General features: G+C 32.8%; 1 protein-coding gene across 20 annotated transcripts in view; it reads right to left on the reverse strand.

Annotated features, from left to right (window-relative positions):
* SLCO4C1 (solute carrier organic anion transporter family member 4C1) overlaps positions 1-24948 on the reverse strand; it is a 126459-nt gene that overhangs the window by 63273 nt on the left and 38238 nt on the right. For all 20 annotated transcript variants that reach the window (XR_006219232.1, XR_006219238.1, XR_006219244.1 and 17 more), the window contains exons 4-12: positions 21358-21454; positions 19222-19343; positions 16412-16530; positions 14230-14374; positions 13679-13874; positions 7954-8107; positions 4206-4396; positions 2787-2851; positions 1160-1297 (exon numbers count right to left, since the gene is read on the reverse strand). Coding sequence is in view for 6 of the 20 variants with exons in the window: in XM_042990766.1 (XP_042846700.1) it covers positions 1160-1297; positions 2787-2851; positions 4206-4396; positions 7954-8107; positions 13679-13874; positions 14230-14374; positions 16412-16530; positions 19222-19343; positions 21358-21454 (1227 nt within the window). In the remaining 14 variants the exon portion in view is untranslated. The remainder of the gene's footprint in view (positions 1-1159; positions 1298-2786; positions 2852-4205; positions 4397-7953; positions 8108-13678; positions 13875-14229; positions 14375-16411; positions 16531-19221; positions 19344-21357; positions 21455-24948) is intronic.

Below are 24948 nucleotides of genomic sequence, written 5' to 3' on the forward strand. Positions count from 1 at the left end.
ACCTACCAGGGCTTCTGCCCCTGGATAATGTCACCGCAGGTTCCTACCTCTCTAGCAGCCACCTTAAATTTAGTAAGTGGGTCTTCTGTGCTTATAGTCTGGGTGTTTTTCAATCTGTTGCTTTTGTGCTGGATCTCAGAATGAGTGGGTCTGCACATAAGCCCTTTAAAAGTGGGATTTCTGTTCCCTATAGTTCTGTGATTCTCTTGATCTTAATCTCTGTTTATTTTCACAACCAGATGTTTTGAGATCTTGTCTTTCCAGTGCCAGTCCTCAGGGTCAGGGTGCCTATTGTGCAGCACAATCCATTCTGTTGAGGAACTGCTCTTTATTTTGGGGATCCCTCCCAATTGTGGAGTTACTGTGTCTGGGGTGAGATCCTCAGCAAGGCCATGTCTCTGCCTTTCCTACCCTACTTAATGCATCTCTTTTGTCTCTTGTTATGGGGTGCTGTGTCGAATGCTAAGATCCTTTTTAGAAAATTATTCTATATGTAGCTGTAAATTTATTGTGTCCATGGGAGGAGATGAGTTCAGGGTCTTCCTATGCCACCATCTTGAAACCTCTACCTCTATTTTTAATTTAAATATTTTAATATTTTAGGTTGTTTTTAAATTTTTAAATTTTAACTCTTGTAAAACACATGCATTGGCGTAATCAATCTTCTGCAATCTTAAATGTCATTTATTGCTTAACCAAGACTTTCCAAGATGGGCTACCAAAGGCAAAAAGGGTTAAACATCATAGCTAACCTTTTAAACTATAAAAACATTTCTTACAACATGCCTCCAAGCCAAAAGATACTTCCCTACCTCAGCTCTAAGTACTTTCCAAAGAGCAGGTATCTAGATGACAATCATTCCAGAGAGTTTTTCAGAATTGTCTTTTATCTTTTTGTCAGACTTTCAAAAAAATTTTTGACAGAAGTTGTTTTAAAAAATTACATGTGATTTCATGAAAGGTAAAATGTTATTCTCTTCTGAGACTGAGCCTAACAGACTCATTAAAACCTTTCATCACATGCTGTGTTAACTGATCTCTATAGGATACCCCAGTAGCATGGACTAATAAACATTATAAAACTTAAGTAACAATAAGATTTTTTTTTTCTTTTGACATTACCAATTTAATCTAAAGTTATCAAGAAATCACCACTTACTTATGGCTACTAGCATGTAGGCCATCTTGATGTTATCATAAATCCAGCAAGCGCCTCTAGTTCCACATTCATTAAAATCCCACAGAATACATGTGCTGTCTATTGTGATACCAAATATAATTGGTCCAGGTATTGTGCCTAGAAGAATTATATGTGAAATACACATCAGTAAAGATTATAGCCTACAGTTATAGATTTTTATATACATGGTTATACATATATTTTATATAAATAAGACTAGGAATTAATCCGCACATATATAAATCAATCAGTTCATGTACAAGTAATAGGGGTATAAAGAAACAGATAAAACATTCTAAAATAATTATATAATTATTATGTACTTCTAATCAATGCAAAAATTCATTTTAATAAGAATATCTGGCATGCATTAGGCTAACATTTAGCTAAGTAAATATTTTAATTTACTGCTTTCCTAATTTAATGAATATGTTTGAAATTAGCTATTTTAATTTTAAAAAATCAAAATTATTGATGCACAAGTGTTAAACTACAGTATATGTGTTGTGTGCATGTGCATGCATGAAGAGTGCACATGTGTATGCACGCACATGCACATACATATACATTCATACTAACATGCTTAGGAATACTATCTCAAAAACACCCCCTCCCTCGCATGAAGTCACCAGGCTCTAAGCTGCCACATCTTTAGGAAGTTTCCAACTGTTGCAAATCAAATACATGAAGTGTTATTTCTTAGACAAAGATTTCAGTTACATCCAGTCTGTTTTTTCATGACCTGAAGCCTGACAGAGTCAAAATAGCACTGGATTGAGAATAAAGTTATCATTTTCCTATTCTCATTTTCACCACAAATTGTGTAACCCTGGGCAAATCCCTGAATCTCCCAGAATCTTAGTTTATTCACCTGAAGATGGGAAAGTTGGTTCAGGGGATTTCTAATGCTCCTAACTTTTGGTTTTTAGTTTTATAAATGATCTTTATATTATGGGTATAATATTGTGGGAATAATCATACACACATATGATTATATGTATAATACAGTATTTCTGTCCTTCTGTTTCTTCCTACATCTGGAAACTTATGAAATTTTCTATAAAATCTTTCTTCCATCAGTTCTTAACTAGCCACAATATGTACACCAAATTTTAATTGAAATTTGTTAACTCATTATTTTTCATTGCTAATACAATATAATTATGCCCCAAATGGAGATCAATGCTGGGAGAAAAGGAATTGCAATAGTTATAAATATGATTCTATCATAATTTATGTTGATAATAGGTTTTACATGAATAGGAAAAATTTATGTATTTTACTGTGCTCAATTAAAAATGTGTTGATGATCCTATGTTATATTTATAATAAATATGATACACTCTTTAAAGTTATATTTGTAATAGAATTGGAAATGACAGTTAACCAATCAGGTAGGTTAAAGAGTAAAGTCATTATTTTCTTATGTGATCTGTAAACAATACTACATCTCAAATATTAGAAAACAACTTTCTTCAATGACAATTACATAGTTTTCTATGGCATTTAAATTATTTTCTTGGCATATCCCTTAAGTGAATTAATCAATAATGCTAATCAACAAAAATAACCAACAGTCACCAATGAATTAAGAAAAATGGCATACCAACTAATCGAAGCAGCATAAACTGTATTCCCAATGCTAGGGACCGTTGCCTCTGATTAACACACCTAAAGATATCAAATACGTATACGTTAACTAAAAGTGGTCATATAGTATATTTGCTCTTAAAGCCAATTTATTTTTCTACCAGTTTAGCATTTCTAGATTAAGTAAATGTTATGTGCATGAAATAAACAAACTATTTGTAACAGCTTATACAGAGTTGAAACTTTCTGGAATTATAAAAGAAGAAAAATGTTACATGAACTAAAACACTACAAAACACCAAAAAGAATCAAAGTTCGACAAATATATCGAATATGTATGAATTGAAACAAATGTAAAAAAGAAAGCACATGCATTAATAAGACTTGTTTTTTACTATCCCTTAAGTCACAAGTCACATGACTTAAGTCACAAACAAATAAATATTACTCTAATTCTTACTAAGTTTTGAGACAGAAACCATACATAGGGGATAAAGTACTAATTCAGGTTTTGTAAAACAGTTCTTGAGGCTCACTCTGATTCAACAATGATTCTTTAAGTAATGACTATCAAACATGAAATGAGACATGATACTGGCACACAAGAGTTAGACAGGAGATAAAAGAGACCAACTAGTTCTTAAAAACAAACATGTAGTTGAAAAGTTTTATAGATAATGTTCCAAAAATGAAGTTTTAAAAAATCGCTTTCTCGGTTCTCTAAATAACTCCAATTTCCACATAGGATAATGTTACCAGACTATTTAATATTTGCAGACAGAATCTCCAAAATTTCCATTGGACAAAAAGTATGTGAAAAAGTAATGAGTATCAGGGAACAAAAACTGAAGAGTAAAAGAGCTAGAGGTTGTTAGGAAAGACATAGAAAGACTGATGAACTTACGAAAGGGCAGATTTTTTTATCAAAAAAAAAAATTGATAAGTATTTTTATCAAGTGTTGTGAAGGAAAAAGAGCAAATTGAAAGCTCAAAACACTGCCAAGAGCCATGTGGCATCTAGCTTCTCATCTAGTAGAGCATTGTTTTGAGAAGGTTGAATATCACTGCACCTACTATATGAGGTAGAATTCAGGTCATTCTGATTCTGACATATGCGGAATACTCTATATTTCCATCATACTCAAACACGGTTGAATAGCTTAAACTGAAGCCTGATGAAAGAGTCAGAGAAGCTAAAGTCAAGTATATTCCAGATAGGCAATATTAAGACACTTTCACATACATGATCACATTTAAACCTCATATATCTGGGGTTCAATGAAGTAGCTTTTCCAATGTCATAGAAGTAACAATGTTATAAGAACTGAATTAGTTTTAGAACCAGTGGTCAATATATGAACCAAATGAACCTGAGTCTATTTTCTTTACACTCAAATTGTCTTAGGGATGGCAAATTTCACAATATAATACATACCTTAGGATGGACACAGTTATAGGAGTACCAGCCATAAATGTAAAGATAATTGTAGCAAAGAAAATGCCAAGGAATATGGGCAAATTTGCACATCGACTTTCACATTTTCCAGCTTTAGCTTCAGAAATAAAACTTGCCGAAGTAGGAGTTATTTCTGTATTCCTTGCAATACAGGAACAATTGTAATATTCCTACAAATATTAGACATGATGATATTGCACGTGCTTATCTTGAAAACATATTTTATCATTGTAAGTTAGGTGATTTACAGACATGGCAATCATTTTACACAATCTTAATCTTTGAACAACAAATAATGCTACAAAAGAGTAATTAACTCTTAAGAGATTAAGTAAGTGAAAATAAAGGACCACATTTATGAAGTAGAATCATCTGTATTTGAGTTGTGTTCACTGCTTCAACTTGTAAGCTATTACTGACTCATAACTTATAAAATAAATGGACAAGAATATACCAATTATCTGACCTCACCTTCCAGACTACTTTTAATAAATCATATTTGTTCAAATTATTTTCTTGCTTTCTTTTCCATTATAGAAGGTAAAGAAGCACACTATCTACAATAGTTTGAAAGGACAAACACTATAATTTTAACAAATGTCACCGCAAAATTAACTAATATAACACAAGTCTCTAGGAAAAAAAGATGTTGCTTTCAAGTAAACAACTTTACTATCATCTTCTGAACTTTCTGTAATTGCTTTACTAAAAGCAAGTTCTATCCCTTCTAAGATGACATATTTATGACAATGGTAAGCTAGAAGTTATTGCTTCATTATCCTAAAGGCTATTTTATATATAAATATATAAGATTATGTAATATATACTTACATATAAATTAATAATACGAACTGTTGGAAGGTAACATGTTAAAAGATTACAATTATTACTTTTGTAGGAAAGAAATTCAGAGTTTAGGGGTGCCTGGATGGCTCAATTGGTTAAGCTTCCGACTTCGGCCTAAGTCATGATCTTGCCATTCCCAAGTTCAAGCCCCGCATTGGGGTCTGTGCTGGCAGCTCTGAGCCTGGAACCTGCTTCAAATTCTGTGTCTCCTTCTTTCTCTCTTCCCCTCCCCCATACTCACTCTGTCTCTCTCTCTCTCAACAATAAATAAACATTAGGAAAAAAAAATTCAGAGTTTAAGAAGTTTGTTAGGCATAACTACTTTTTAAATGTTTTTTTACAGCTCAATTGCATCCTTACTATAAATCTTTTTACAAGTTTAAGGCCTCAATAAAGTCATAACAGAGCCATAGAAGTCAAAGGGAAATAGTACTTTTTTTATTCTAAAGGCCAGAGACCTTTTTTCAGTGCTAAAGCTAATCTAAGGCCAGTGGTACTGACACAGGATATCCAAATATGCAGATGACACTCCCAAAATGGAATATTACATACTCAGCACCTGGATATATCAAATAACGAAGAAATGTAGCCTTTAAAATTTTAAGAGAAAAGTATTTTCTATCTTGATGAAACTGTACACCTCTCTTAAATAAAAAAGTATACAATTTTACCTGCAATATACCTAGCTCTTACTCAACATTTGCTTTGTTGTTTGGGTCAGTGTAAAAATATAAGACTAATATTTCTGTGAACAAATGTGCATAGGTATTTACTGTATTATTATCAATGCATTTTGCCTATCTGAAATATTCCATAAGAAAAAAATCCTGTGAAAAAATGAGTTGTGACATGGACCAGATAGACATCAAAAGCCAGAACAAATAGAAAATTTGTAAGTCAAAATAACTTGCTTTTCCTAAACAATCCCTAGAAGACAATTTGCTATTTAAGATGGAAATTACAGTACTTGGAGAAAAATATAAATATCAAATTAATTATATCAAAATAACCAATACCACTTCAAGTATGTTCTGGGTATTAAAGTTTTTTTTTTCTTTTTTTGTTTTCCTTACGCAGGATAATATTTGTGTCTAACATTTTTAGTTATGGGAGTAAAAGTCCACAAATATCTTTTTGTTGTAATCTACTGGTTAGAGTTATTCAATAGCGCTTAGCAATCATATTTTATACACAAGAAAATGTTACCTACATACCTACCTCTGAAAGTAATAGTTACCTATCATTCAGATACTTCTGATTCTATAACATGCATCATACTCATTTGTGGAATTTGATCCCTTATAAATAGCACAAACACCTAATTTTCTCAATCTGTTTTAAAACTAAAGGAAGCCCAGATGTGTACTGGTTTGAAGGCATGATAACCCTGAGACCTGAGATCTTAAAAATCTTCTGGAGGCCATTTATTTTTCATAGGTACTTTATGGTAATGATCTAGTTTTATCCCATGGATTAAAATTGCACATATGGTACCCGAGTCCGTTAGGTCTACTATGATTCACCACAGACATTTTTTTGACACATTTTTCAATGTTCTTAGATGATTGTTTTAAAATCTATAAGCTAGGTAATATGGAAAAAAATATATTGTTCCTCATATTCTCACACACCCTGCAGGAAGATCAAATCCTAGTATGTTCAGATAAATTTCTAATGTATTTATTACACACAAAATCATTAAAGATATGTGTACATGTATATGCACACATATATTTATGTGTGTGTTTATGAACATATAAATGCATACAACCACACACATACACACACAAACACATCCAAGTTGGCTTTAGAAGAAATCTGAAGTAATTTTATAGATTCTTTCAATTAGCTTTTTCTACTTATTTATGTATAAATCTTTTCTTACAATCTTAAACTTATCTTTATATGGTAAAAGAAATGCCATTTCACTAGTCTACATTTCAAATATTCAAGATTGTACTGTTTTGTCATAATTGTTATGTATCTTACTCATTGTGGTCTCTTATTTCACAGTATATATTTCTCTCAGATCTTTTTAAAGTTATCACATTACATATTAATCCATAACATATTATGTACTACTAATAATCTGAATGCTATTTTTCCCCAAACTCTTAAATTTAGCTAAGATGAAATCTTTAGATTATAGATATAGTACAATAAAATTCTATTGGATCTTCTTAAACTATTTAGCTGTTTAAAAAAATCATATCTAGGTAAACTAATATGCATTCTAACCTAGAATTAAAAGTAAATTTGTATTTGAGAATTAATGATTTGGGGCATTTTAAAATGAATCTGTGGTGCATCAAATAAGAATAATAAATATTTATTATGTTTCTAATATATACACTGTAATTAGTAAGAATAGAAGTTCCCTGACTTCTAGGGGCATAAAGCATGGTTGAGAAAATAACACAATGTAAAAAGGTAAATAATATTTCATTACTATAATAGAAGTGATGTAACAAGATGTAGGTGATTAACTGCCAAATTTATTTTTCAACATTTAATGCATCTGAAATATAAAGGAAGAAGAGTCTTTTCCAGCAGGAGTGCTTAGGGTCTTTAAAAAACAAAAAAATGTATATATGCATACACACACACAATTAAGAACACTGTGCATGAGCTCTACCCTCTTAACAAATTTAAAGTGTGTAATACATTATTGTTGACAATACATACAATGTTGTATAGCAGATCGCTAAAGTTTATCCATCTAACTTGACTGAAACTTTATGCTGGCTTCTGAATGAAGGAGGTGGGCCAGCAAGGGAAGAACAGACAGGTACTGCATAACTCCACTAGAAGGACAAAGAAGGTCATCCATAAATGTACAAACACACTACCTCATTAAGGTAAAGCAGAAGACCCAAGTTACCTTTGGCTGTCTTTTTAAAAGAGAATTTTTACAACCTGCAAAGCAGGGAGAGAAATACTGGACCCCATCTCCTCCACAGACAGGATAATAATATGATTGAAAGCAGTTACAACCGGCATTACAAGGAGCAGTCAAGTTTCCCAGTTCTCCTGTCCTGTCATCAAGAAATGAAATGAGGCAAATTATCTATATTATAACTTTTAATGAACAGTTCAGAAGCATTGTTAGATCTTGCCCTTTAGTCATTTATTTACTCACTCAACACATACTTAATTACTGAATGAATAAAACAAATCAAATGTCTGCCTTTTCACACAAAATTTAATTTCTTGTGGGAGAGAGAGTCAGCATAAACAATACTTATATAATACAATGTGTCTCAGTGATAAGAAAAACAGGCAGAGTAAGCAAATAAAGCAGGGTTTCTCATTAGGTACTACATTATTCTTTGAAGGGTAGCAGGGAGGGAGTGCTGCTTTTGTGGATTATAGGATGCCTAGCAGCATCCCTGGCCTCTACCCATTAGATGCCAGTAGTATCCCTCAGTTATGACAACCAAAATGTCTCCAGACATTGCTAAATTTCCCTAGAGTGTGGAAAATTTTACATCTACAAGGATGAATAAAATAATGGTATTCAAAATACTCATACTCATTTTATCAGTGGGAAAACTAGGGCCCAGAGAGATTAAGCTTTCTATCTTCACCAAACATTCCTGGTTCCCAGGCTCAGTTTTGTTCCATGCTGCCTTTTAATAGGATGCAATATCTTTGATAACATCGTTATGTTATCTTCAGGGTTACCCTAACCAAAGATACTTCTCCAATCCCTGTTTATTCATTCATTCAACCAATAAACATTGAGCAAATGCTAGGCCCTATGCTAGGTATCAGGAATACAAAGCTGAGTAAAGTACTTGCTGTCCTCAAAGATTTCACAGTCTAGGAGCAGAGATAGACACAGAAAATTATACACTAATATGGTGAACATGGTTACAGGTATTTGCAAAGTGTACTTTAGAAGCACTGAAGGACAAGCTGAAGTTTAGGTGAGAGTCTTTAGGAGCTACTACCTGAGAAAGTCTTAAAGGATGAGTAAGAGTTAGCTGGATACATGGGGAATGTGAAGGGCACTTCAGAAAAGCTGGTACAGAAGCATAAAGGTGAGATATAGCTTCCTATATGGACAAATATGAATGATGTCTGAGGCAGTGGGTGATCAGAAACATAGTTGAAGAGGGGTCAGAGACCAGATAATTGAGGGCCTTATCGACCTGTTAAAAAAACAATGGGTTTTAACCTATTTTTGAAAATGTAATCAAAGTATTTTTACACTGGAAAGTGACACTGTCAAAAGCACATCTTAGAGAAATAATGCCAGGAGTGATGCAGAGTATAAATGTGAAGGAAGGAGACCAGTTATAATATGCCAAACAGTAATTTATGACAATCGACAATATATAGGAGAACCAAAATAGAACATTTGATTAAAGGAGACAGATTTGGGAAATATTTTGGCTGATTCTGGATGTAGAATCATCTAAAATATTGGGGGTAAGATGTGGTGTTTGAAGATGGGTATAGGACAAAAGAGTCAAGAAACTATTATTAGAAAAATAGTCAATGCTTGAAAAGTTTATTAAATGCTCTTAATATATACATATTGTTTTTAAAATACATAACACATTTTAAATTTCCTGAATATTTAAAATATACACGTGTATAAACATACACACCCATACTACATACTGTCTAACTTGGTGTTTTGGTAGAAAAAGAGAACTAGTTTGGGGAGGACATGATGAATGAGGTTTTATACATACTGAAGTTTAAGAGTATCAGAATTTGGTGAAGAAATATGGCCTGGAGCTAGATATCTAATATAGTTTGCATATAAATGTGGCTGAAAACATGATAATGATAAGATTAGCCATATAAGGAGCATAGAGCAAGAGAGTAGAGGTCTCCAGTGTCCATTTATTTCATGAATACATAGTAAGCTCCAATATTGTGCTAGACTCTACTCAAAGTGATGGAAACATATCTAAAAGAAATAAATAGAAAAAGGGAGGGAGGAAAGAAGGAAATGGAAAAGGAAGGCAGGCAGGTAGGGCAGAAAGAAAAGGATAATAAAATCCCTTCTCATCACCATGAAGCTAACTTCCTTGCTTTCCACTGCAGGTCAAAATCAGTAAATGAGTGATTTATCTAAGGATTATAAGAGAATAACTGCTATGTTGGAAAATGATATTTAAGGGGTAGGTGGAGAATAAGGAGTCAAGAAAGAATAAAGGAGAGAAAACAAATTGGAAACAAATCAGTGGAAGTTGGAAGAAAAGGTGATCAAAGAGTGAATTGTAAATAATTCATTACTCTGCCTGGAGTCTCTTCCTCTAATCAATTCCATAGGCTGCTGCTAGATATCTTTATCAAACACTATTTTACCCACAAAAGCAAGCATTATAGTCTACCTACAACTAGCTTACAATATAGATACAGAAGTAAGGTGACTACAGAAATACTACCCCTTCAATTCTAGAAATGGCGTCTACACATTTTTAAACTTAACTTTTCCAACATAAAATTCTCACACTATCAATATGTGATTACTAAGAACATGAAGGTGTATGACAGTATGATGCAAACTTAAGTAGAAACAGAAATGTAGCATATATTCCTTTTAGTTAAGTGTATATAAACTACTTAAACCTATATATTTTATAAAGGTTAATTTCATGAGGTAAAGGGGAAACTATTATTAGAAAAATAGTCAATGCTTGAAAAGTTTATTAAATGCTCTTAATATATACATATTGTTTTTAAAATACATAACATATTTTAAATTTCCTGAATATTTAAAATATACACGTGTATAAACACACACACTCATATATGTGAGCAACACATTTATCACAAATAATAGAATTTAAATGTCAATTTCTTATTTGAATCCCAACTATTCTATAATTATGTCTCTACTGTAAGGAAAGATTTCCCTAAACCTATCATAACATCTTAATAGGTACGCATCTTTAAGGTGCTGTTTCAGGTAAGTAAAGCAATTCTCGCTATAGACCAGATAGAGAAAAAATACTGTGTGTACTAACTACAGTATTTCATATTTCACAAGGTTCTAAGTAGAAAGTAAAACACAAATCACAATTATCAACACTGATTACCAGAACAAACCCAGAGTCAAGGCAATATGAGAACAGTAGGAAGCTTTAATAACTAATATATTTCTAGAAATGACAGTCTGCTTTCAATTGTTGTGTCCACATTAAACATTTAATAATAAATTAATGTAAAATATTACAAATATTAAAAATATCCTCTGAAATGATTAGTATTGTTAATCTTAAGGTTTTTTTTTAAAGTTTCATTCATTTTTGAGAGAGAGAAAGCATGTGTGCATGCACAAGTGGGGGAGGGGCAGAGAGAGGGAGACACAGAATCCAAAGCAGGCTTCAGGTTCTGGGCTGTCAGTGCAAAACCCTAATGCAGGGCTCGAACCCACAAACGGTGAGATCATGAACTGAGCTGAAGTCAGATGCATAACTGACTGAACCACCGAGGTACCCCAATCTTAAGTTTTGAATATATACTATTTAACAGGATTTTAAATGAACCTATCAATAAGCCTAATTCATTAATTCATAGTTGCAAAGCTGTGTTTAACAACCATAACTTCTTTTTCCTCATAACTAACAAGGTATGTTTTGTGCTTCTTAGTCTGTTTCTCTTTCCATATACTACTTTTTTTTTTTTAATATATGTGTTTGTTGGATGAGGCTATAGTGAGTAAACTATCTACGGTATGGACATTTTAATATGCAGTGTACAGAGCCTAACATGAAGAATTTGAGGGGCACCTGAGTGGCTCAGTTAGGCGTCTAACTCTTGATTTCTGTTCAGATAATGACTTCACAGTTCCCGCGTTGGAGCCCCGTGTCAGGCTCTGCACTGACAGTGTGGAGCTTGTTTGGGATTCTCTCTCTCCCTCTCTCTCTGCCCCTTCCCCACTCAAGCACATGGGTGCACACTCTGAAAATAAATAAATGAACTTAAAAAAAAAAAGAATTTGAGGCCACAGAGGAAAAAAAATTGACAATGTCTCACCTATTCTGCGACATTAAACTCTACCTCCATCTTCATTTATATCTAAATAAATACACACAACTCAAACTGACACCTTCTCTCTTGTCTTCCCTTCTGATTAGGCAAAGGACAGCTTATCTGGTAGGAACTCTTGTTTAAGGTAGAAAATAGCAAATAGATTCACATCCACATCATTCATCTTTCAAGGTAATTAAACTAGTGGTAAACTATCCAGAACTTTCTGTTCTAAAAGGAATATACAAAAAACAAGTGGTTTCTCAGGATACGTTTGGGTAAAGTTTATAGGTGTAAAGTCAGGTCTGCAGTACTTACCTGTACTTACCTTTCAACATTTCCAGATATTTTTTCATTTAGGAACATGACCTAAGTCCCATTGGAACTGGTTCCTGAACCTACCAGCCTTTACTAGGCATTTATGCCTAAAATACTCCCTCTGCCTTTCCCTCTTCTCAAATTTTTAACTCTCATAGCTTTTTTTGTACCCTTAAAAAATATGTAAACCAATTTCTCTGTTATACCATGAAACTTTTTCTGAATCTAATCAAAGGATACTGAAAAGCTCTCCTTCTTTTGAATTTCATAGCCCTTTGTGTGTCTCTCATTACCTAATACATTGTTCATTTACCATTTTTTTCCCAATCACTCCTGCTACATTGCAAACTCCTTTAGAGCAGGGATTTTTCAGCCAGAGGATGTAGTAAAAAAATGTTGAATAAATGTAATAGAGGTGAACTTAACATTGCTTTAGAATGCTCAGCATCTCATTAATGTAAAAGAATGACAGAAACTGCAAATCACAATCGTTACTGGCAAACTCATCCAACAAAGTACATTCTATTTAGGTTATTGGAATGCCATACTCTACAGAACTGTGGAGTCCTTGACCTAGAGTACCATCTCCCTTACCAGCCTCAAACACATTCAGTGAAACAATTAAAGCAGCACTGCAGGCTATGAATGCACCACTATGCAACATCCTCCTGCCTGATCTGCTAATTCATGCCTTAGGATTTCAAAACTAAACATACAAGGCAAAAGTAAACATACAAAGATAAAATGGTCATACCAGTTACAGGTGGAAACATGTTTACAGGTCATAACAAGAAGTCATTTATTTCTTTACAATAACCATGAACTTCTAAAGTGGAAACAATAATCATTAGTATAACCTAGGACTAGCTTCATTTTAATTTATCTGCAGACTATTTTCAACCCCCCAATACACTAATGTCACCATAGAGGCATCTCCATTTTTAAAGATTTAAATCAATAGCAACATATGAAATTCTCCCTAGGATGTGAATCCTTTCAGGGCAAAGATTCTGTTACTTTAATCTTTGTATCCCTGAACATAGTTCAGGATACATTGCCCAGGATAGAATAGTTGAGTAGTTACTCCTTAACTGCTCTCCAGATAAATACCCAACATTTAATAAGATGTCAAATTATTTAAACCAGCAAAACAAGAAAAAAAAAAAAAACCTTCCATCTTCTTATATACGAAAAAGCCAATTTTTCATTATTTTATTCAAGAAAGCATATACTTGAAAATACACACACAGCTTTTACTCTCATATCAATATCAAAAAGTACTGAAATATATTTACCCATTATATGATTCAGACACACCGGCAAAAGGCTCATTTTCACAGTTGGCATAAACAAATACAAAACTCAGCACAAGCGCAACTAAAGATGTGAGCAAAGCAAACTTCATTGTGTTTTTACATGTCATTTTGAGTTTTGAAACAAGTACACCACCTAAAATCTGACCAAGAGCAGCTCCAGGAATTAAAACAGCCCCTGATGAGAAAGAAGACACAGAGAGTGAGAAAACATACAGGTGTAGTCAGTTACTCACATGACAAATTGGGAAACATCAAAAACAAGCACCAGTACTATTTTAACACATGAATGCTATCATGTGATTTATAATGTTTTGAATATTAAGATCAACAAATATTCTCTTTAGCTATACAGCCTCTGTATTTCGTGTTCATACAACAGACTATTAACAGAAAATCTGAAACTTTTATCAAAATCAGTAGTTTAAATTTCAAGAAGTGGCTATCCAAAATGATATATTATTCTAATAAAAATTTAATGTAGTAAAGTAAAATTATTAGATTAAATCTGAACAAAGAAAAAAATGGTTTACCTCCAAGGGTAGCTGCAAAGCTGGAAGACAATCCAAATTGATTTTCTATAAATTTAGGTAAAAATGTAGCAAATCCAGTAGTAATTAAGGCTTCTGAGGAAGTTGAAAAAACTAAACACATAAAGACAGTATTCCTCATCAAATTCTAAAGAAAAAATATAGTTCACCAAATGAATAACTATGATTATACTGCAAAATCTAACATTAAAATGGCAACATGATGAAATGGCAAATTTTTAATAAACACAGTATAGCTATCTATAAAATTTCAGCATTTCCTCCAGCATAAAAATGAAATATTAATAGCTTGATATATACAACATTGAGAAAATTTGTGGAGCACCTAGAGAATTGACAGGTGATTGATTCAACAGTAGGGTGACTGTGCCTTTATCATATGCAAAGGATGGGGTAAAGGAGGTAAAAGCCAGGTTGGAAAGGTTTTCTCCAGTATATAATAAACTTTCATACATTAAATCTACCCCTTGTCTGATGTTTTGAATTCCCATGTCTACTAAATGAAGAACTTGGTTATAAACACAGATGAGAATGGTCTCTTAGTATCAAATTTGTATTGTTCTATGAGTAAAGGACTCACTAGTTAAGAAACTTAGATAGTTACAGAGTTCAGCAATTTTAAATAGGTGGATACACTGCTGGACTTCTCAGAATCTTAAACTATCAGAGGAGAGTACAGAGATTAATTAATCTAATATATCTGCCCACAAAGTGAAAACCAAATTATACTTCTGGAATATTAAGTGAAAAAAAATTTAATTAAATCAAGCAAAATACACACACTCACAACCACTCACAGGAGTCATGAAGAGGCAAGGCAAGAGAGTTAGAAGTCAGATCCAGATGATCTAACTTAAGAATAATAGTAGTGACAAAAAAGAGAAAAGTACCTGAACGAAAACTTTCAATAATTTTTAAAAATAATAATGGCAGAAAACATTTAAATCTTCAGGTTTAAAAAGATAATGGATTTCTAGCAAGAATTAATGGGAAAAAAAAACACATACTTAGGAATAACCTAATATATTGCCTGAAATCAAAGATAGATGGAAATAAAAATGAATCATACTAACTTGGATGCAACTTCTCAACCACAACACATTTAACTAGAAAAGAGTAAGATAACATCCACAGAATTCTGGGACTAAAAGAGTATGATCAGAAAAGGTCCATTTAGTCAGAAATATCATTCAGTATTCAAGGATACTTAGATGCTACTCTGTCTGAGGAAAACTAGCAATAAAATACTGAATCCAGAGGGATCTGAATCAGAATTGAGACCTCAAAGCATGAAACCATAAGAATAAAAAAAAGCAGTAATATACATAAAAATGGTAATATACATAACAATTTATAAAATAAATAGAAATATATGACCTAGAACATAACTATTACAAAAGAAAATTGTTGTTGGGATTAAAAATCATGAGCAATGTCAGAAAAACATAAGAATGTGCCTGCATGGGAGGGAATAGAGTTAAAAGGTAAGATAAATCAATTAAAAACATTTCAGGCTTTCATTTAAGGAGGAAAATGAAAATGATTGAGAAGGAAATAATTTCAAATCTTGAAAAGGTAAAATTACAAACTCCCGTATGTACAAAACTTTTATGATGCTAAATGAAAGAATGTTTTTCTGTGCAAATACAACAGAACAGACCATAACACTTGTTTCTTTAATCTCAAGTTCAAACCAAGTAACCACTAACTGCCACCTATTTCACAAGGGAAAAATACTGGTTAGACATTCTCTAATATATATTTATAATTTAGTGATAACTGATCTATTACATAAAGGAAGTGGCATGGAATAACGAACTATAGTGCTAAAGAGAAACCACTGAATATTGGTATTGTTATTAAGACAACTCATGTTCTTTCAACCATTCTATCCTGGAATAGTTCTCATTTACTCAAAGCATAATAAAATTAAATCTGAGGAGTTATTTATTTATAAGAGCTAGAATTATAATAAGTAAGCAAAAATGCATTGTAAAAATATGTATATATATATATACTTATTTATATGTATATATAATATAAATATCTACCTATATATGTGGAGGAGGGTGTGTGTGTATATGTGTGTGTGTGTATGTGAGAGAGAGAGAGAGAGAGAGAGAGAGAGAGAGCGCAAGCATGTATGTGTATAGTGTTATTTTACCTTTAGGGCAGCTGGAAAATCTTTAAAGCTTGTTCCAAAACTCTCCTCGGTGTCTTTTAAGGAACTACTCTTATCCTGGTGAGTCTGGGAAATTCTTTCACCTTGAATTTTTGCTGTACCTAAAAAAGCAGTAAATGTACTTCTTCTATCACTTCATTCTTCATTTTTTTAATGCTTACTTTTAATTTTTTTTTAATTTTTTATTCTGAAGTTAGTTAACCTACAGTGTAGTCTTGGGTTCAGGAGTAGAACCCAGCAATTCATCACTTACATATAACACCCAGTGCTCATTCCAACAAGTGCCTTCCTTAATGCCCATCACCCATTTATCCCACCTGCCCCTCCCCCATCAACCCTTAGTTTGTGCTCTGTATTTAAGAGTCTCTTATGGTTTGCCTCCCTCTGTTTTTATCTTATTTTTCCTTCCCTTCCCCTATGATCATCTCTTAATTTTCTCAAATTCCACATGAGTGAAATCATGTGATATCTGTCTTTCTCTGACTGACTTATTTCGCCTAGCATAATACCCTCCAGTTTCATCCATGTTGTTGCAAATGGCAACATTTCATTCTTTTTCATCTCTGAGTAGTATTCCATTCCAGTGTGTGTGTGTGTGTGTGTGTGTGTGTGTGTACATTGTGTGTGTGTGTGTGTATATATATATATATATATATATGCATACATACATACCACATCTTCTTAATCCATTCATCAGTTGATGTACTTTAGGGCTCTTTCCAAACTTTGGCTATTGTTGACAGCACTACTATAAACATTGGGGTGCATGTGCCCCTTAAAATCAGCATTTTTGTATCCTTTGGATAAATTCCTAGTAGTGCAATTGCTGGGTTGTAGGGGAATTCTGTTTTTAATTTTTTTTGAGGAACCTCCACACTGTTTTCCAGAGTGGCTGCACCAGTTTGCATTCCCACCAACAGTGCAACAGGTTCCCCTTTCTCCCTATCCTTGCCAATACTTCTTTCTTGTTTTGTTAATTTTAGCCATTCTGACTGGTGTAAGGTTGTATCTCATTGTGGTTTTGATTTGTATTTCCCTGATGATGAGTGCTTTTAAGCATCTTTTCAGGTATCTGTTTGCCATCTGGATGGATGTCTTCTTTGGAAAACTGTTTATTCGCCCCATTTTTTCACTAGATTATTTGTTTTTGGGGTGTTGAGTTTGGAAATGCTTACTTTTTAACTGACACACACTTCTACAAGTTTATAAAACCATAACATAAGAAGCCAGTTCCTCTGTCAACAAAATTGCACAAACATTTACGTATATAATTTTTTCTGAGAGCTAGAATTATTACTATCAGCTAAGGGAGTTCCAACCAGTCTAAAAATTAAGATGAGACAATTCTGTTCCAACGATATATTTATCCTCTTTATTTAAAAATATCTCTTAGGGGCGCCTGGGTGGCTCAGTCGGTTAAGTGGCCGACTTTGACTCAGGTCATGATCTCACAGCCCATGAGTTGGAGCCCCGCATTGGGCTCTGTGCTGACAGCTCAGAGCCTGGAGCCTGTTTCGGATTCTGTGTCTCCCTCTCTCTGACCCTCCCCTGTTCATGCTCTGTCTCTCTCGGTCTCAAAAATAAATAAACGTTAAAAAATAAAATAAAATAAAATAATAAAAATATCTCTTAAATTCTTTTCTTCTTTTTGAATGGTTCTCTTTTTCATCCATTATATATTAAACAATGTATGTTCGAGGTTCTTTTCTTTTACTCTCTTAAGTACTTTTTTTTTCATTTTTTTTAATGTTTATTTTTGAGAGAGAAAGAGAGACAGAGCATGAGTGGGGGGAGGGCAGAGACAGAGGGAGACATAGAATCCGAAGCAGGCTCCAGGCTCTGAGCTGTCAGCACAGAGCCCAACATGGGGCTTGAACCCACGAACTGTGAGATCATGACCTGAGCTGAAGTTATACGCTTAACCGACTGAGCCACCCAGGTGCCCCTACTCTCTTTAATTCTAACATGCTTCACAGATGAAGTATTTACCATGTATTATCATGTCTCTTTGATTTTTAATAATGGTACTGTGAATAAATCTGAGAAAACAGTCAATACATGGAATTATAAATTGGATGGCCCGGGGTAGACAGGAATCAGTGAGACCAACTACTTCTACTCTGCCAACTTTTCTTTTGCCCATTCCCAAAGTTAATCATCTACCTTTTACATGTAATAGAAACAACTATTTAATCTTCAGCCTAGAGAAAAATACTTTTATAGATAATTTGAACTACATGATTATATAGAAGCAAAGTTTTCCAGAGAAGGGGAATGGATGGATATTCTTTTCTATTAATCTTTTCTTTTTGGACAAACTGTCTAATATTGAAATATGGTGAAAAATGAGTATACTACAGCATTACTTTTATGACAATTGGAAAAAAAGTACTTGTTCTCTCATCAACAAATAACATCAATGATTTAAGGCAGATTAATTATTGGGTAGTGAGTAACTGAATACAAACTAATAGTTTGAAAGATACTTGTACTTTGCATATATATAAAGCAAGATTCCAGACAACACACAGGAAACAAATTTAGTTAAGTATATAGTAAGAAAGTGCCTATGTACAGTTTTATTGATTTTATTACCTGGAAATAAAGGAAAACCATAAGTATTAAGATTGCTACCCAGTATTTCCTAAAGACAAATGTTCAAAAGTTTGCATAGGCAGACAACTGAAATTCTATAGAACAATGAATTTTCTAGGGTTCTTATCAACTATACAAAAAGCAACAGTTGGCCTAGAATTGGAATAAAACTCTTTGATTTTAACAAAAATGAATACCTGGTAAATGTTTTGGGAAGCATAAAAAAGGAATTATCAAAGACCAAGCAAAGAGCCAACACAGAAGAAATCCAATCCACCATGCCCCCAGCCATCGTGGATCATCTTCAGTAATATCTATGCTATACGACAGAAAAACAAAATGTAAAAGTCAACTTTACCTTGTTCACTAAAATTTAGTTATGATAACTATACTTTGTAATTCAAGTACATATATAGGGGAATATTATTACAACATTCAACATTTAAAGCAGAGTCACTGTGATGAATCAGACAACAGAAAGCAGGCATAAATGAAAACTACAATAATGGTTTACAAAGTATATCAAAATGGCACTATGACATAAAAGTGTAAAATATTTAAGAGTAAATATATATATGCTAAATATCTGAAAGCATACATAGAATTTCTAAACTACCTAATTTGGCTAAGTTTTTCTTCTCAACTATATTGATTACATCTTATAACAAATCACTGATCTGTGTTAAAAGCACATACACTGTGTCTTAAGGCATTCACTTAAACATAAAATTCATTTTATTTATTTATTTATTGAGGTGTAACTGGCATACGATATTATATTAGTTTCAGGTATACAATATAATGTGATATTACCATATATTACAAAATGATCACATTAAGTCTAACATCTTAGCTGCAGAAGTATTTTTCTTGCTTTGAGAACTTACAAGATTTACTGTCTTAGCAACTTTCCAATATTCAGTACAGTATTACTAACTATAGTCATAGTGTTGTATATTAAATCCCATGACTCATTTATTTTATAACTGTAAGCTTGTACCTTTTGACTCCCTTTACCCATTTCACCCTTCCCCCACCTATAACATATAACATATCCAAATGGTAGCCACAAATTTGTTCTCTGTATCTATGGGCTTATTTTTTTGTTTGTTTGGTTTTTTTTTTTAGATTTTACATATATATGAAATCATATAGTATTTGTCTTTCTCTGTCCGACTGTAAAGTTCTTCTTAAAGTAATTTCTTAAGTTTTATAACAGTTCCCATCATTTTAGATCAAGATATTTCTGGGGCTCCTGGGTGGCTCAGTCAATTGAAGGTCCAACTCTTAATCTCAGCTCAGGCCTTGATCTCAGAGTCATGAGATCAAGCCCCACAGTGGGCTCCATGCTGGGCATGGAGCCTACTTAAAAAAAAAAAAAAAAAAAAAAAAGCTTTCCCTCCCAAACACACCATTACTACAACTCATGTAATTCTCCACTGAAATTTAAAACCTTTCTTAAAAACCCAGCTCTCTGTTTCAAGGACTTCATCTGCACATCTTCTTATATAGTTTCTAAAAATTAACCTGGGACTAACAGCTCAAAGAGCAAATCACATATCCATGAGCACATTTTCTATTAATTACTCACAGTCACACAAAGGATTGCATGGTTTTGATTCCTAGTGGTAAAATGAGAAAATATGGACTCACCAAAGGTTACTGACTTCTCTATATTCCGGAAAAAGAGAAGGTAACTCAGTGGTTAAAAGGAAGATTTGGGAGTCAAAGGTCTACTTGGATTTATGTCTTAGCCACTTAACAACCTCTGTATATCAACTACCTTATAGGATTATTAAGAGAATTAAATGAAGAAGTATGTAAAATAATGTAACACACAAAATCTATAAAAAACTATAGAAAATAGTATGGGATAAATAAATATTACCTCTTATTATCCTCTATGACCAGAGCTGAAACCACACAATTGCAATTCTTATGACCATATCAAAGCTACTACAGCACTTAGTTTGAGAATCATAGACTTTTGAGACTTTTCAGGCTATCTACATCCAGCTAAATCTACTAAAAGCACAACTAATTTTGATTAAATTCTTCATTCTGAGCAATGCATGAAGTCCTAGAGGTGTATTTTGAAAATTTTCAGATGACTATTAAGCATCCTTATTTATGAATAAATTTATTATACTAAGGGGTGGTATGGTATTAATTCATGAAGGGCAGATAAAGTATTATATAAATATTGTGTGTATTCAGTTCTGTTTCCTGAAAAATCCCTCATGCTATCTGAGGAAATTCTTTGAAAACGTTCTATGATGTTAACATTATTAAAATAAAATAAACATATAAAAGAAAAAGAGATGTCGCCTTGCCTTTGTCCCATGTTCACATCAATGTACATGCTTAGCAGCTGTCCTCCCAACACATAACCAATAGCAGGGCCTAATACTGACATAGAATAGCCAATTCCTGGAAGAACAAAGACATTGAAGATAGTCAACAGTACAATTGTGCTTTGAAAAGCTTACAGCAGTGAAGACAAATATTTTACACTAGAAAAATCATGAAATGATTAGAATTACACCAAAATTACACGTTTTCAGTAAAAAAATACCATTGAATAGTACTTGTCAAGTCAAAAAGCTTAAAAAATATTTTAAAAATAAATATAAAACATTTTAAATATAAATATTTATGTAATTCAGTGTATAAATTGTTAGACTGCAATAATCGCAATAAACCTAAACTATAAATTCATGGAAAGTTACGTTAAGTTACTTGGTGGCAGAGGTGGTGCATCTACTACTACCCTTTGTGGATGGTGATATTAGTTACTGTTCACAATTCTTATGGAAAAAATGATGTGAAATGAGAAGGCTTTTCTATTGTGTAGACACTCCAAAAGCAATCTGTATTTTGCACTACAGCAACTGATTTTAAAACCTGGATCTGGTCATTAGTCTGTTTCATAAAAGTAAGCCATTAATTTAAATTCCTGCACTTAGTGAATCTTCCACTTTAACTTGCAGCAGAATTAAACTAACCTTATTTCTCTGATACTTAAATTTTTGCCATACATAACATTTAAATTTTTACCAAAAAAGATGTGTACATTAGTATCTTCATATATTACCATTTTCTGAATTTTTTATTAATTGCTGAGATTCTCATTCTCATATACAAAAGAACAAAATATAACATATCCAAAGCTAAGCATGTGTCAATGCCAAAAATGACTTATATACTTGACCAAGTCTCCAAAGTAGAAGCCATGCAAGATGATCTGGAAACATATAAGAATTCTGAAGGACCAGAGTCAAGATTCTGAAGAGGGACATCTAAAAAAATGGGACTGATTTTTTTCCTACATATATTGGGTGATTCTACAAGAGACACTGGGGGTTAGCAATCCTTGGTAGTGTCTGGGAAGGAAGGAAACCAAAGTTGTAGTTCAGGGCTCCTAACTTGGAAGTTATTAACTTCCTCTACCCTACATTTTACATTGGCACCTAGGAGGCTATACTCTAAAAGTAAGGGTGAATTACAAATAGACTTCCTCACAAAGTAAATACAGCTTTGCTTTAAATAAACTCAACCTGCAAAGTCAGATAAAGGGCATCCCAGACTGCAGTGTTCCCAAATATATCAGAGATTGGGAGTTTATTAAAAGACAGAGTAGGGTTTGGAGAAAAGTGGTACAAGTATAAAACACCTTTATCAAAGTGAAATGAAAGAGATCCACAACAGATTCCTCAGAACTGAAGATTACCAACTGGAAAATACAATTAAGTCAGTAAATATTTATCGAGAAGCACAAAAAATAAAAACAAAGGATAAAAAATACAGAAAAGAGTAAGAGATGAAGAATGCATTAAAAAAAAAAGGCTTAGCATACATGTAATTGGAGTTCTAGGAGAGGAGATAATAGGAAAGAAGTTATATTTAAATAAATAATTATAGGAAATATCCTAAAGCCAATGAAAGTACAAAACAACATATAAATCCAAAACATGTAAATCCAAGTCATATAAATCCAAAACAAGTTAAATAAAAGGAATTTTGCACCTACACACATCATATAAGTAAAACTGAAGAAAATCATATCAAACAGAAAAATCTTAAAAATGCAAACATATATAAGAAACATTGGAAGTGAAAAGACAAAGAAACAGTATTTTTAAAGTACTGAAAAAAAAAAAATCAACGGTCAACTAGTTATCTATTCCCAGTGAAAATATTTATCAGGGAAAAGCGTTAAAAAAAATTTTTACTTAAAGAGTTCTAGAACTTTTGTGATAAACAGGAATGTGATAAAAATATCAATTAATTTCAGAATTTCATAATATCAAGTTTGCATATAAGGTCATTAGTAGATGAACAGTAAAGGATACTGATAAAAGGAGGAAATTGATAAAAGCGAAGAAATGAAATAATAAACATTAAATTATCAAAAAGAAAGAAAAAAAGGCTAAGAAATAAGAACATAGAGCAAATATGTTTTGCACATGTTAAGATGAAAGATTTAAACACAAAATAACATTAAATGAATTAAAAAGTTTGAATTAAAGAACAAAGATTGTTAACCCAATGAAAGCATCAAAGAAATAAGGGAATAAAGGGTGAATGGCCTGGAAAAGATTGTAAGGATTGAGATGTTACATTAACTACTTTTTTTAATTCACTCTAAAAGGTAGCAAATTTTGATTGTTTTCTTTTTGCCCCTTTTTGCCTTGTTATGTATAAAATTTGTTTCATAGAATAATGTATGCTACCAAAAATAGATACTGTTTTAAAAGAAAGAAAGAATGGAGGAAGATTTTGGAAATGGAGAAATAAAAAGAGATAAAAAGCATAAAAAAGGAAGTTTTTCACACAACAAAACTTAAATACCCACTAAAAAATACTGGTTATCTGAAACTGAAAAAAAAAATCAGGTATATAAGATACTATAATTAAGTGTTCATATTTTCCTTAACATAAAGAGATAAAATGTGTTTCCCAGTTTTGTTACTTCTGTTTTCCTTTGCTCTCAAAAATTACCATTTGATAAATTCCTACAGTATAAGAAAGAGTTAACATAGCAGGCCTGTGACTGTTAACTTTAGAAAGACCTGTTTGCAAGGCTGGCCCTTGGCTGGCATTTGGGATTTATTTAACTGTCCAGAAGGATGCCACCATTCCCTAACTAATTAGGGTGCCTGCCTGACTGCACCTACACTGTACAAACAATATTGTTTTGCTGACCACTTGTATTCCTTTTAAGAGTCTAGAACTTTTAATACATGCAAGACAAAGGGTCCCTACATGATCAACCCCCAATAAAATCCTTGGACATTGAACCTCTAATGAACTTAACTGGTAGAAAACATTTCAAACTCCTTGCTGGCAGAATCAATTGTGAACTGTCTGGCTCCACTAGGAGGAAGCTAAATCTTCAAAGCTTGTACCTGGTTTTTGTCTGTACTTTTCCTTTTGCTGATTTTCCTTGGCATCCCTCCCTTTATTAATTCACAGCTATGAATATGATTATATGCTAAGTCCAGCAAGTCCTCCCAGAGATTTATCAAATCTGGGACAGTCCTGTGGGCCTCCACTCTACCTACCGTGTTTAAATAATTTTTGTAAAACTTCCTAATTTTGTGTTACTAACACATGAAGATTAAAACTGTTTTATGAGAATTATTGATCAGAAGAGGACTTCAGAAAGGAAATATGCTAAACTGAGAGAGTGAAAAGCATCATTACTAGCTAATTGAAATAAAAGCATTACTAATTAGTAAATGAAAGAGAAGCTATACAGATCAGCTAGAACTTGTAGAGAGAGACAATGAGACTTTGCAGAGAGACCAACACAAAACAAGTAGAGAAAACAACTAGAAGTGTAGTGGTTTTCATATTAAGGAAGAGCCTAAGTAGGTTTAATAGTCTCCATCAGGGCTGTTTTGAACATACTTGACTTCCAG

This window comes from Panthera tigris, chromosome A1 (assembly GCF_018350195.1).
Source record: "Panthera tigris isolate Pti1 chromosome A1, P.tigris_Pti1_mat1.1, whole genome shotgun sequence".
In the NCBI taxonomy this organism is placed as follows: domain Eukaryota; kingdom Metazoa; phylum Chordata; class Mammalia; order Carnivora; family Felidae; genus Panthera; species Panthera tigris.